The sequence below is a fragment of the Echiichthys vipera genome (assembly GCF_963691815.1).
Source record: "Echiichthys vipera genome assembly, chromosome: X".
In the NCBI taxonomy this organism is placed as follows: Eukaryota; Metazoa; Chordata; class Actinopteri; order Perciformes; family Trachinidae; genus Echiichthys; species Echiichthys vipera.
Window position 1 is genome coordinate 25,867,734 of NC_139825.1, and position 14,985 is coordinate 25,882,718.

General features: G+C 44.0%; 1 protein-coding gene across 1 annotated transcript in view; it reads right to left on the reverse strand.

Annotated features, from left to right (window-relative positions):
- Positions 1-1,743: 1,743 nt before the first annotated feature.
- Positions 1,744-14,985, reverse strand: part of LOC310965814 (inter-alpha-trypsin inhibitor heavy chain H3-like) — a gene marked incomplete at its 5' end in the record, with an annotated part of 55,818 nt that continues 42,576 nt past the window's right edge. The window contains 8 exons of the mRNA XM_083939567.1: positions 1,744-1,864; positions 1,966-2,050; positions 2,146-2,294; positions 3,892-4,060; positions 4,837-4,944; positions 5,497-5,616; positions 13,072-13,170; positions 13,674-13,842. Coding sequence (XP_083795693.1) covers positions 1,750-1,864; positions 1,966-2,050; positions 2,146-2,294; positions 3,892-4,060; positions 4,837-4,944; positions 5,497-5,616; positions 13,072-13,170; positions 13,674-13,842 — 1,014 coding nt within the window. The 3' untranslated portion in view covers positions 1,744-1,749. The remainder of the gene's footprint in view (positions 1,865-1,965; positions 2,051-2,145; positions 2,295-3,891; positions 4,061-4,836; positions 4,945-5,496; positions 5,617-13,071; positions 13,171-13,673; positions 13,843-14,985) is intronic.

Consider the following 14,985-nt stretch of genomic DNA (forward strand, 5'->3'; position numbering starts at 1 on the left):
AGCCCACCTCTCTCAAACGGCTGTGGACGGCTGCAGCTAGGCGCGGAGCGGTTGCACTCACACTGGTCAAACGAACCAGGCTTTACCCGAAAAACCTTTTTGGGCACGGTACGGAGGGACAGTGTGAGTGAGCCCATAGACACCAACTGCCAGAAAGCAGGAATCCCAGGCTTCCCAGGGTGTGTCGAGCACTCCACAATGATCTGGGGCCAGATCCAGAAGGCAAAAAAGGAGAAGACTGACCTCCATGTCGTTTGGCTCGATCTAGCAAAGGCATAGGGATCAGCTCCACGCCAGCTGATCAACTATGCCAGTTATTTCACATGCCTTCCTGCATCAAGACCATGGTTGCATCCTACTTCAACGACACGTAGATGTGCTTTGCTCTCCAAGATTTCACCAACAGTTGGAGGTAGGCATCGCTATAGGCTGTGCCATCTCTCCCATCTTGCTTGTGGCAGCATTTGAGGTGATCCTCATCGGTGCAAGACAAATGATCCGAGGGATCAGGCTCCCAGCTGTGAAGACAATACCCCACTGAGGACTTACATGGACGACGTCACAAGCATCCTTCAGACCGCAGCATGTACATCAAAACTGCGGAAATGGATGGATGAGGTGATGTCGTGGGCTAGAATGAGGATCAAGCCCTCAAATTCACGAAGCCTGTCTCTCAGAAGAGGAGTCAGAACTGACAGCACCACCTTAACCGTAGGGGGAGAGAAAATTCCACTATTTTCTGAGAAACCCATAAAAAGCCTTGGGAGGCAGTACACAGCAGAACTTTCGGACAAACAGATGGGGAGAACCGTGTTGAAACAGCTCTCAGAAGGCCTGGCAAAGATTGACCAAAGCCAACTCCTAGGTAAGTACAAAATATGGTTCTACCAGTTCATACTCTACAGAAGAGTGATGTGGCTGCTGAAAATGAGTGAAATTCCCTCATCCACCACAAGTAAGATGAATGGAAAGGCCAACTCATTCATCAGAAAGTTGTTGGGGCTACCACAATGCCTCTCTGAAACGGGCTTGTTCGGAAGGAACACCCTCCAACTGCCGCTCCAACCCATCAGTTTGGGCTATAAGCAGGAAAAGACCAGGTAAAATCCCTGCTCCTTATTGAGCTCACGGTACCAGGAGGGGAATGAGGCCCTCTACGGACGAAAAAAGGCCAAGTACTCAGAGTTGGCTGCTGAGTGCCAGATGGCTGGCTGGAAGACCACCATCTATCCAGGGGAAGTTGGATGCCGAGGCTATGTGAGGCAGTCAACCACACGCCTTCTGATGCAGGAGTGACATGAGGGATCCTGAAGAAGGCAACCAAAGAGCTGGCAGAGGGGGCTGAGAAAGGAAGCTTTTGGCTCTGGTTAAGGAGGAAGGACAAGTGCTGGGGAACGAACAACTAACCCCAACAACAGCTACAGGGGGAAACACCCATCAGCTGCAGGGGGTGGCAGGGAGACGTCCCTGTCACTGCTTAAAGGAGCGAAACTTTGGTGATTGGTGGTTCCTGGATGATGACCCTGCAGCTGACCCATGGGCACCGGAGGAGGTGCGAACGGCAGCAATGCCTAGCAGGTGATTCCATCTTCCTGTTATCTCTACTCTCTACTGTAAGCATGTAGTTAGTCCTGTGCAAATAATACATGATGTAAAGTAGAGTAACACATCACTCCTTTTAATTTCTGTTTTCAACCAGGATAAACAGTTTAAATGAAATCTTTGTAAGTGATTTAACTTGGTTCCCAGTTAAAGTTGTGTCACGATGAAATCATCCAGACGTCTCTGCAGGACAGACTCAGCAGACATGAGCCAGCAATCCAATATCGGGTGAGAGATAATACTGTAGTCAACAGCATTGGTCCTACAAAATAAATATAAATAGTCATATATATTTGTGAATAATAGAGTAATAATAATTATAGCACCCCCAAACAACTCTCTTTTTCACATCAACTAATGTACCTGGTAACGTCAATCTCTTGGTCTTTGATCTTCAGTTTTGTTGAGTGACTTTGTTGCACCTCCTCATAAACAGCTGGCTTTAGAGCTGGACATAAACAAGACGAACAATAAAACAATGACACTGATTCAAAATATTGTTGACCTGATATGAAATCATACAAACAAATCCCTAGAGCTCACCTAAAATTCCTTCAGTGTTGCTGTCCGACGGCTGCTGTCTTAAAACCGGCCAGAGGAAGTTTTTGCCGTCCTTCTCATGAATTAAGATGACCACTCGTGTGTCTCCAGATGCAACATCAATTTCCTTGTCCCGCCTGATCACTGTCAAACTATAAAAAATATGCACCTCATCTTAATATTCTTAACTTAAACTTGTTCTAAAGCAAATGTTTAGGAAATATGCTGATTTGCATTTTCACTGTGGAGAAAACACACAAGCACCAACAAACAATAAAACAAGTGAAAACAGAAGTATCAATGTCTGATGCGATACCATATACTGTTAAATAATAATAATACTGTGTGGAAATATGGGGAAACACGTATAAAACTATTTCTAACTTTATTTTTATATTACAATAGAGGGAAATAAGAATAATTTACAGAGCAGAATATCATGAACCAACCAATATATTTATAAACTCACACTCACTTAAATGTAGAGACTTGGTGGAGTTCAAAACAACACAAATAATGTATAAAGTCAAACATAGGATGGTTCCAGACTATATCCAGAAGCTGTTTCAGATTAGAGAGATCAAATATGAAGGGTAAATAGATTAAATAAATGGTCCACCCCACAAAGCATGAAAAGTACACACTTTCTAACGTTTTCTAATGGACCGGAAGTCAAAATCGGCAACCCAGAAGTGCAAAAATGCACAAAAACAATGATTTTAGCCAACAAAACAACAACTTTAGCCAACACAAGGTGACAGTGAGGATTAGGCATGAAAAACACTTGGTTAGGATTAGAAAAAGGCTGTGAGTTGGTTTAGTATGGAGGGGACTTTGAACCTGCTCCCCTGGCTACGTCTCATGCTTTCCCATTGAACTGAATTGAATTGAATTGAATTGAATTGAATTGAATTTATTGATCCCCTGAGGAGGGATATTTGTTTATCCCAGCACCACATAACAATACAAAACAAAAACACACTATATATTTAAAAAAAGACATAATAAATATTTTAGGCACACACACAACATTCATTCATTAAAAATTTGGTCAGCTGGAATGCAGAGATCTGGAGGCTACATGTGTGTTATAAAGCCTGATGGCCTCAGGCAGAAAGGACGCACTGTAGCGTTCACGTGTGCATCTAGGCTGCCGGAGTCTTTGGCTGCTGCAGCTTCTCAGGAGGTCCAGGGTGTTGTGGAGGGGGTGGGAGACATTGTCCATGATGGATGTGATCTTCCCCAGCATTCTATGTCTCACCACCTCTTCCAGTGGAGCCTGCTTGGTCCCCACAACTGATCCAGCCTTTTTTATGAGTTTGTTGATTTTGTTAAGAGTCCTTCGCCTTTATTCCAGCACCCCAGCACACTGCTGCAAAGAAGATGGCGCTTGCCACTACCGACTGGTAGAACATTTGGAGCATCCTACTGCATTTAAATAAATTCTGGGGGAACAGCTTGTCCCCTGTTGGTGCTATTCCTCCATTCATATAGATGGGTGGGAGCAAGTGTGTACTCTTCATACTTTGGTCAGGCAATGTGACACTCACACACACAAAATGTGACACTCGCTTTGCAAGGTGGATCAGCGTATCAATATCATGCTTTGGCGTGATACCGGGCTGGATTGAAATGTGTGGTCCTATGTGTTGGAGGACAAAAATCTAGACGTAAAATAACAAATCCCTATTTTACAGCAGGTGTGGGGCCGACTATTTCTTGGTCAGGACCATTACAATGCAAAGTCACCTTCCAGCTGTGAGGAGATCCTGTCCAGTGTGGCGTGTCAGTGTCTGTCCCTGACGTACAGTGATTTCACTGGTGTCGACCTCAACATACAGGTCAGTCTGGAAGTGGATGACAATCCTTTTGAAGCCTCCGTATGTTACTGAATCAAGTTCACCATTCACAGACAGCCCTAATAAAAAAGAGAACAAATGCAACTCAACACTACACTCAATTCAAGTACACTTAAGTCAAAGTACAGAGGTATTGTCGGCAAAGTATTTGAAGTATCAAAAGTAAAAGTATTGTCACTACTGTTGCCCAGTGCTATTCTGGGAATGGTAATCTAGGGATCAGACCAACAAGCTGCTGTGAAAAGATTAATGGGGTTGGACACATTTTTTTTGTTTATTTTCTTTACTTTTTTCTAATCTTTGACTTTTTTTGAACTATTAGATAATTTTACCTCTTTAGGCCTGAAACAGTTATTTCAGTGAAATAATATGAGAGTATTATGGGGAAATGTGTCTTTGACGCAATGCTAAACATTAACGAAAAAGTGACCAAGGGCCGCAGCTAAATGCTTCTTCTTTGTACTGTAAGTGGTCACAAGCTATAAAGGCTAGGAGCCACTGGTTTAATCTTCAGACATATTTAATCAACTATCTTTGTAAAAAAAAATCACAGTGGAGTAAAAAGTATAATAGTTCCATCTTAATTGTAGTGACATAGACGTATGAAGTAGCACTAAATACAAATACTCATGAAAGGTAAAAATACTTTTATGATGTATTAAGTACTTGAGTAAATGGATTAGTTACTTTCCATCCATGCAAACTATGGAAAACTTATCGGTTGTTACACATGATATAACTGACAGAAGGAGGAGAGAAAAAGGATTTTATGTACACATGGAGAGTAAAAGGAATTTAGGAAAACAATGATCGCACGAAGAAGAACATTACTGACCCCTGTTGGGATGATGAAGTAGTTTAAGGCGAACATCTCCAGTGACATCAAAGCATAGTGGAAGAGACAGATTCTCAGTTTTTAGTAAAAACCTGTGGGAAAGAGGAACTAGAGAGGAACACAGAGACACACAGAGTCACACAGCAGAAGGAAACACTTGTCCTGGAATTGTTTTTTACCCTCAACACCAATTTAACTAACTAAAGGTGAAAATTGTGACTTTTATGTGGTGGTGATCAGTAAACATCTTCGTAAAATAAAAATGTACAAGGTGAAAGCATTCATGTGCTGTGTGATTTAAAGATGTGTACTATTACTTCTCAGCCTGAAGATTCAAAGAACACTTCAGCGCAACACAAATTATCTTAATTTACTGTTTATGATCACAAGACAGAACATCTTAGTTAAAGTACATCCTCTTCCACACAACAACAAATAGCTTTAGGCCTACAGTATACATATACAGTTCGTTACACTTTTGTTTATTTTGCCTGTGTTGTCAGTCTTTTTTTACTTGATAATTCTGCTGATGAGCTGATAATGAGGGGAGGGCATCTTAATTTTTACATCAGAATTCATTAATACAGTTTTCAAATGATTTTGAACAGAAAATTAATGTTTTTATATAAACTAAATCATGAATTAAATGAGATACTCTACCATCGGTTGCTCTGTCTGGCATGATGGTGGGAAGCACTTTCCTCACTTGAATATCCATATCCATATCCATATCCATTTCCATTTCCATACCCATATCCATATCGAAAAGAGAATAATCTCCTGTAAATATACATTTACACAAAGTCAGTTACATACATTAATATTACAAAGCTTGAGAGGACATTGTTTTAGGTGACACCCATACCCAAGATTAATTTAAATGCGCACAAAAAATTACAACATACAATTCTAAATCAATTTCATATAGATGTAACCTACAAGCCCTGCAAACGTAAAATCTGTGTAGTTGATTCTTTTTTGGTACCACCTGTTTTTATTAATGTTCTTCATATCAGATCATTAGGGCCTTCGACTAAGTTGGAGAAGGGACCTATTAAAATTGCTTAGTTTTTTATTATTAGGGCTCAAGCACTGACCAAGTCGGCGAAGGGCCTTATTGAAATTGTTTAGTTTATTATTATTATTATTATTATTAGGGCCTGAGCACCAACTAAGTCGGCGAAGGGACCCATTGAAATTGCTTCGTTTTTTAGTATTATTATTATTAGGGCCTGAGCACCAACTAAGTCGGCGAAGGGACCTATTATAATTGCTTCGTTTTTTAGTATTATTATTATTAGGGCCTGAGCACCGACAAAGTCGGTGAGGGACCTATTAAAACCCCAATAATTGTTCTTCTGCAGGGCCACATGAAAACGAGTGAAATTTGGTGAAGTCATCAGGACTGGCGAAAACTGCGATCTGATATGGGGTTTGATAAGGTTTCAGGAATTGACATATTGGCTCAGTAGCACCAACTACAGTGCATTATGAATTCAAAGATTGATGAAAATTTATGAAAACCGGTAGGCATATAGAACTCTTCCAGACGAACAAAAAAGTCAGCATTTTTCAATATTTGCACGTGTCATACTTAAAAGGAACTCCTCCTAGAAATTTAACCCGATCGACTTCAAATCTTGTCAGTAGACCTTTGAGACATGTAGGAAGTTAAATTGCAAAGGATTTAACATTTATCAAAGGGCATGGCCGTGGTGAGGCTATATAGTATTATATTATTTTAATATTATCTCATCTCATCTCATCTCATCTTCATCCGCTTATCCGGGGTCGGGTCGCGGGGGCAGCAGCTTTAGCAGGGGACCCCAAACTTCCCTTTCCCGGGCCACATTAACCAGCTCTAACTGGGGGATCCCGAGGCGTTCCCAGGCCAGTGTGGAGATATAATCTCTCCACCTAGTCCTGGGTCTTCCCAGAGGCCTCCTCCCAGCTGGACGTGCCTGGAACACTTCACTAGGGAGGCGCCCAGGGGGCATCCTTATTAGATGCCCGAAGCACCTCAACTGGCTCCTTTCAACGCCAAGGAGCAGCGGCTCTACTCCGAGTTCCTCACGGATGGCTGAACTTCTCATCCTATCTCTAAGGGAGACTCCAGCCACCCTCCTGACAAAACCCATTCCGGCCGCTTGTACACGCGATCTCTTCCGTCGGTCATGACCCAGCTTTCCCCCGCTGCACTGATTCTCCGGCCAAACTCACGCTCCATCGTCCCCTCACTCCTGAACATGATCCTGAGGTATTTGAACTCCTTCACTTGGGGTAGTACTCATTCCCTACCTGGAGTAAGCAATCCACCGGTTTCCTGCTGAGAGCCATGGCCTCAGATTTAGAGGTGCTGATCTTCATCCCAGCCGCTTCACACTTGGCTGCGAACCGATCCAGTGAGTGCTGAGGGTCACTGACCGACGTTGCCATCAGGACCACATCATCTGCAAAAAGCAGAGACGAGATCCTCAGCCCGACAAAATGCAACCCCTCCCCACCACCTCCTGTCCATGAAAGTCACAAACAGGATTGGTGACAAAGCGCACCCCTGGCGGAGGCCAACCCCCACCGGGGACGAATCCGACTTACTGCTAAAGATCCAGACACAGCTCTCTCTTTGGGTGTACAGAGATTGGATGGCCCACATAAGTGACCCCCTCACCCCATACTCCCGCAGGACCTCCCACAGTATCTCCCGGGGGACTCGGTCATATGCCTTCTCCAGATCCACAAAGCACATGTAGACTGGATGGGCATACTCCAAGGCCCCCTCCAGGATTCTTGCAAGAGTGAAGAGCTGGTCCATTGTTCCGCATCCAGTACGGAATCCACATTGTTCCTGTTCAATCTGAGGTTCGACTATAGGACGCACCCTTATTTCCAGCACCTTGGAGTAGACTACCAGGGAGGCTGAGTAGTGTCTCTCTGGTCCCCCTTTTGAAATAGGGGAACCACCACCCCACTCTGCCCCCCCCCCCCATGGCACTGCATTTCAGGACGAATCTCATCAACCCCTGGGGCTTTGCCACTGTGGAGTTGTTTTACTACCTCAGTGACTTCCGCCAGAGATATTGACAATGATTCCCCATCAGCCTCTAGGTCTGCCTCTACTAAAGAGTTAGCCGGATTAAGGAGTTCCTCAAAGTGCTCCTTCCACCGCTCGATTACCTCATCAGCTGAGGTCACCAGCGTCCCGTCATTACTGTAAACAGCTTGGACGGTTCCCCGTTTCCCCCTCCTGAGGTGTCGAATGGTTTTCCAGAAGCACTTTGGTGCCACCCGAAAGTCCTTCTCCATGACTTCTCCGAAATTCTCCCACACCCGCTGCTTTGCCACTGACACAGCAGAGGCTGCAGGACTTCTGGCCCGTCGGTACCTTTCAACTGCCTCCAGAGTCTTATGGGATAACATTCCCGGAAGGACTCCTTCTTCAGTCGGACATCTTCCCTGACCACCCGTGTCCACCATGGTGTTCGAGGGTTACCATCTCACGAGGCACCTAAGACCTTGAGGCCACAGCTCACCGCTGCAGCTTCAGCAATGGAAGCTTTGAACATTGCCCACTCTGGTTCAGTGCCCCCAACCTCAACATGGATGCCAGAAAAGCTCTGCCGGAGGTGTGAGTTGAAGATCTCTCGGACAGGGGCCTCCTCCAGACGTTCCCAGTTCACCCGCACTACTCTTTTGGGTTTATCTGGTCTGTTCAGAATCTTCCCTCATCCTCTGACCCAACTCATCACCAGATGGTGATCAGTTGACAGCTCTGCCACTCTCTTCACTCGAGTGTCCAAAACATACGGCCTCAGATGAGATGATACGATCACAAAATCGATCATCGACATTTGGCCTCGGGTGCTCTGGTACTGGTACCATGTATACTTATGAGCATCCTTATGTTCGAATATGGTGTTCGTTATGGACAATCCGTGACTAGCACAGAAGTCTAATAACAGACGGCCGCTCGGATTTAGATCAGGAAGGCCGTTCCTCCCAATCACCCCTCTCCAGGTGTCTCCATCATTGCCCACGTGGGCTCTCCCAGCAGAGTCCCCTACTGGAGCTCCATGCAGGACTCCATGGAGGGTCTCCAAGAAGGCAGAATACTCTGAACTGCTGTTCGGTGCATATGCACAAACAACAGTCAGAGATTTCCCACTACCACCCGCAGGCGTAAGGAGGCGACCCTCTTTTCCAACGGGGTAAACTCCAACACTGTGGTGCTCAGTCGGGGGTTTGTGAGTTTTCCCACATCCGCCCGGTGCCTCACACCCTGGGCAACTCCAGAGAAGCATAGGGTCCAACCTCTATCCAGGAGTACGGTTCCAGAACCAAGACTGTGTGTGGAGGTAAGCCCCATCAGTTCTAACTGGTAGCGCTCCACCTCCCGCACAAGCTCTGGCTCCTTCCCCCACAGAGAGGTGACATTTCACGTCCCCAGAGCCAGCCTCTGCTACCTGTGTTCTGGTCCGTCGAGGACCCTCACCTTCACTGCCACCCGTGCAGCAGTGCACCCGACCCCAAATCAATCAATTCAGCAACTTCTTGAACTCCAGTGGGAAAATTTCAATTAGGCTTCCGACCTCACCATAGTACAGAAACAGCTCTAATTAGAGTGTTAAATGACATAAGGTTGAACACTGACTCAGGCAAGGTGTCAGGTCTGGTCCAGTTGGATCTCAGTGCTGCATTTGACAGTCAATCACAATATACTGCTGAAAAGGTTGGAAACCTGTCTAGGACTTTGTGGGACAGTCCTAAAATGGTTCAGGTCCTACTTGGAGGAGCGGAATTATTTTGTGACCATTGGTATTTATCAATCCGATCGAGTGGCTATGACATGTGGAGTTCCTCAGGGTCAGTCCTTGGACCCCTCTGTTCAACTTATATATACTGTCTTTGGATCAAATTCTGCAGAATTCTAATGTCAACTATCATAGCTATGCAGATGACACACAGATATAACCTCGCACTGTCCCCAGATGAATGCAGTCAAATAGAGTCCTCATGTCACTGTTGAGAGCAAGTCAAAAATTGGATGAAACAAATTTCCTTCAGTTAAATCAAGAAAAAACTGAGATCATTATTTTTGGTAATAAAGGGAAGAGGTCTTTGGCTGACTAAGGTCAGATAGTGGAGCACAGAGTTCAAAGTAGACGTGGTGAAGCAGCGTTTAGCTGTTTTGCTGTACGCAACTCGAACAAACTAGCAGCAGAACTGAAATCAGCCCCAACTGTGAGCACGTTTAAATCCAGGTAAAAAACATTTCTATTTTCGTGGTGATTATAGCTGAGCTCTTTTTAATAACCTTAAACATGATCTATTTTCTTTTATTTTACTTTTTTAATTCTTCTTTGCTCCTGCTTTTAACTGTATTTTTTGTTTTTATGCGGTTTTAAAAAAAGTGTTTTGTCTTTATGTAAAGCACATTGAGTTGCCTTGGTATGATATGCTCTATGTAACTACAGATGCCTTGTCTTGCCTAGCAAAGACTTAAGACCTTCTTGATGCTAGATCCAGCAATTTTGAACTTTTCATCAATTTCTGTTGCCATGGTGACCATCCTGCTAAGAAACAGGAAGTTGTTGTAAATTCACCATACATTGTCCAATCCGCCCAAAATTGCTCATGATTCATAAGAGTAGAGGCCTGGACACATCTACATCTCAATCTGCAGTCATAGTCAGAGTGCCCCCTACTGGCAACAGGAAATATGTATAAACATCCTATATGTATATGTAAGTTACCGAGACCAACAAAAAATCCTCTTGAAGCCACACCCTGAATCCAACAGGAAGTCAGCCATTTTTAAATTTCTGTGTCATATCTTGTGGTTTTCATGTACTTTCCTGTGACTCCCCCAATAGATATAACCCGACCAACTTCAAATTGTGTCAGTCCTCTCTCAAGAAATGGACAAACTTAAATTATGAAGCTTTTAATTTTTAAATTTACTATACTGTGTCCAATCTGCCTCAAATTACTCATGATTCATAAGAGTATATATATGTAAAAACTGGGTTGAACTCACAATTTAAACACTGAGCTTTTTGTTTAAACCAAGAGCTCCACCTTGTGGTATCACCCAAACAATCCAACTAAAGACTCATGAGCTGGATTAGTTTAAGCAAAATTACAGACTAACATTACAAACTTCATCCGATTTATAACAAAAAGAGTCATGCGACACCCAGAGCCAGCCAGTTCCTCAACGTGCATCGGTTGGCGAGGGCCCGTTATCCCTGCTTGCAGTTTTAATTTCGGGCCCGAGCACCGACGAACGTCGGGCCAGCGAAGGCCCTATTGAAATTTAAGGAATTATTATTTGGACCCGAACACCGATGAATGTTGTGCCAGCGATGGCCCTATTCAAAATTTTTTTAGTTGTTGTTGTTGTTGATATTCATGCAAATAAATTGCCTTTTTGGAAGCTTAATCATATTCAAAAACTCACCAAACTTCAGACAAAATTCAAGCTTGGCGAAAATTTAATTATTTTGTTGTTTTCAGAAATCAGCTGGGTTTTTTTTACTCAGTCATAGCGCCCCCTGCTGGCAACGGGAAGTCACATGTTTTTAGATGTTTTATACTTTAAAGAACTACTCCTAAAGATTTTACACGGTCGACTTCAAAATCAGCCAGTGCCATCTTAAGACATGTCTGACCAAACCATACTGAAATGTTGAAAAGTACTTGAGTTTTCACTGCAACGTGTGGGCTGGCTTGGTGCCAAAGTTAAGAAACAAGAAGCTGCTGTAATTTTAACAAACATTGCCTAATCTGCACCAAATTTTTGATGCATGACAAGAGTTAAGGCCTGGAGACACTTGAATGACAATATTTATTCACAGTAAAGTAAAAAGAGGCCTGTCGTACTTTAACAAACTCCTTCCAGGGATTTAACACGATCGACTTCAAAATCAGCCAGTATCATCTAAAGACATGTCTGACAAAACGATACCTGGCACTTCAAAGTTAGGAATTTTGCAACAGTTAAGAAACAGGAAGTAGATTTAATTTCAGCATACATTGTCATCAACTTTCTCATGCATGACAAGATGTCCTGAGAACACCTTCATCTCAATATCGATTCACTGCTAGCGCCCCCCCTATAGGCCGGATGAAAAATTACAAAAATGATCTGCTTTACATAAAATTTCCATTGTGTATTCTGCACTTCATGTACGGAAACATAAGGCATGTTAATGGTAGGGTAATGGCATGGCTGCCATTTGGAGATTCTTGCAATGAAACAAGAAGTTGCTCTGACTTAAATAAACATTGTCCAAACTGCATCAAATTTCCTATACATTATCGGAGTCCAGGCCTGAAGACAAACACATGCCAATAATGACCAACAGCCACAGCGCCACCTACTGGCAACAGGAATTCATCAGATTTACATTAAAATTTCAATGTATGTTCTACACTTGATGAAGAGCAACACAAAGCGTGTTTGGTATGCACTCTTGCGCCACATGTGGGACGCAGGAAGCGCTGCAAGAATGGCGATAGATATCCCGCGGCCCCCCACCCTCAGCGCAGCATTTCGTGGTAAAGTCACTACCACACCCGCCAGGGTCTGGCAGGCTCCCCCTACGTGCGTTGGGAGCAAGGGCCCCTTCATCACTGCTTGCGGCTTTAATTATTATATTTATTTGTTGTTATTCATGCAAATAAATTGCCTTTTTGGAAGCTTTATCATATGCAAAAACAATTTCATTGTTTTAAGAAATGGGCGTGGCAAATTGACTCGCTAGCGCCCCCTAGAACCAGCCAAGGCACTACAAATGAGGTACATTCACTAAAATCGGTAGGCATGTAGAACTCTTCCAGATGAACAAAAAAGCCTCTCAGAGCCATATCCTAAACTCAACAGGAAGTCAGCCATCTTGAATTTAGTGCCGATTTTTATAACATGTGTGACCAAATGATACTCTGCACTTTTGCCCTGTGTTGCCGTTGTGTGGCGCCTCTCACCATAAAACTGGACATTACTGACTTCCGGTTTGGCTGAGATGGAGTAGACATGGGTCGGGTCTTGCTCCCACAACTTTTGATAATTATTACATTACAGGCCCCTGAAACTCACTACAATAGTAATATTTGTCTCGGTTACACCTCCTAAATATGCCGACACATTCGACCAGACGGACTGTAAAAGACCAGGGGGCGAAGGCTAGCCCCACAGAGGAGGCAGGTGGCGAGATTAGCATGGTAGCCATTACTAACCTCTTGGAGCATCACTGTGCAGATCCTCCATCCTCAAATCCTCCATTTCAACGCTCGAAGCAAAGCTGGACCACGTCCACGCCACAGTGTCCGACCACACTCAGAAAATAGCCTCCCAAATGCAAATTTACATAGGCCTGCTGGAGGCCTGCTGTAGCGTTGCTCCCTGTACTAACAGAGAGCAAGCTGCTGGCTAAAGTCAGCGACCTGCAGTCCCGGAGCCAATGCAATAACATCAGTGATTGGATTACCAGAATCTGTTGAAGGTCCGCGGCCCACAGCCTTCTTTGCAGAGCTGCTCATGGAACATGAGCAAGAAGCATTCCAGGAATGCTTCCTGGAGTCACCGCCGGAATGTGGCAGGGCTCACCACACACTAGCTGAGAAATCGAAGCCGGGGCAGAGACCACGGGCAGCCATCATCAGGCTGCAGAGGTACCAGGTGAAAGAGAAAATCATACGCAAATTTCGTGCCAGGAGAGGCCAGCTACAATACAAAGGGTCTCCCATTGCCATCTACGAGAACAACCCTCTGAAAGTGGTGGAGCAGTGCCAGGAATACAGAGAGGGGATGTCAGAGCTTTACAACCTGGGCTTCAGACCTGCGCTGCTGTTCCCTGCGAGTCTGGTCATCACGATGAAGGATGGAGGCAGGAAAAGGCTCTCTACGTTTACCGAGGCGAAAGCCTTCATAACATCCATCCGCACAGAGGAGCCCTGATGACCGCAGGAGAGCTGTTGATTTCCCCGCAGATGAGCCTCTGTCAAGTCCTGATAGGATTCCGATTTGAACAGGAATCGCTAAGTGGTCATTTTAACGCACTGTGGACATGTTGACTCAATGTCTGTTATGTGAATTCAGTTTGTCTTTGGTCAGCCTTCGTGCCAAGCACTGGAAGCTCGTCTGCATGTGGATTTCAGTACGTTATTATATATTTCTTTCACAGCTTTATTTTATTTTATTTAAACTTTTATCACCCACCTCCACAGTGTTATCTGAAGTATTCTTGTTCTCTGTTTGGTCAAAGAGCTTTACTGAAGCCTGACACTTTTTATAGTCTGATGTGCAGAGGTGACCTGTATCGATACAGCTTGCATTCTAACGCAGGGTGGAGGGTTTTATAAATGCATTCTATTCATCTGAGCTGATGTAGAAAAATACCCTCATGGCCGACCTGCCCTAGGGCATCTTGGCACCCTCTGCTGACTAATTTAATTTAATGTCTGTTCTGGAATAATTATTAATAGTAATTTTATGTTTTATTCTTTTCTATTATTCTCATGTGACTCTAAGGGGTCAAACACTAATTGTTTAGGGAGGAGACCCCGGAAGTTCAGTTTAGTTGTTATTCAGGCTAGAGAGCTCAGAATGTGTTTTTTCCATGGGAGTGGCCCTCAGATTGGTCACATTGTTACTGTCGTGTTTTATGTTTATTTTGTTCTGTTTTATGTGCATCTGGGCCTCTTTTTTTGTTGTTGTTTTTCCTTTTTTTTTTTAACCCTTCCTGCCCACTCTCTTCCTCCACTACTTCAGATTACTTTAAGGTCATGCAGTGCCATTCTAACTTATTATTATTGTTCCTATGGCTAATGCTGTAAAGAAAGGTACTGGAGTGCGTCTGATTTCCTGGAACACTGAGAGAATGACAAAGCGATCCAAATCGGTAAGATTTTTGAAGTTGCAGCACCTTCAGGTAGATGTGATGTTTCTACAGGAAACACATCTCAAAACAGCCGACATCTCACGTATTAAGAGGAGGTGGATGAGCCACTCTTTCCACTCGAAGTTTACAGATGGGCAGCTATCATCATTCATGAAAGGGTCCTGTTTGATCCGACAAATGTAATCCTAGATACCGACGGCCGTTATGTCATAGTTTTGGGCACACTCCAGAACACACCAGTGGTCTCAGT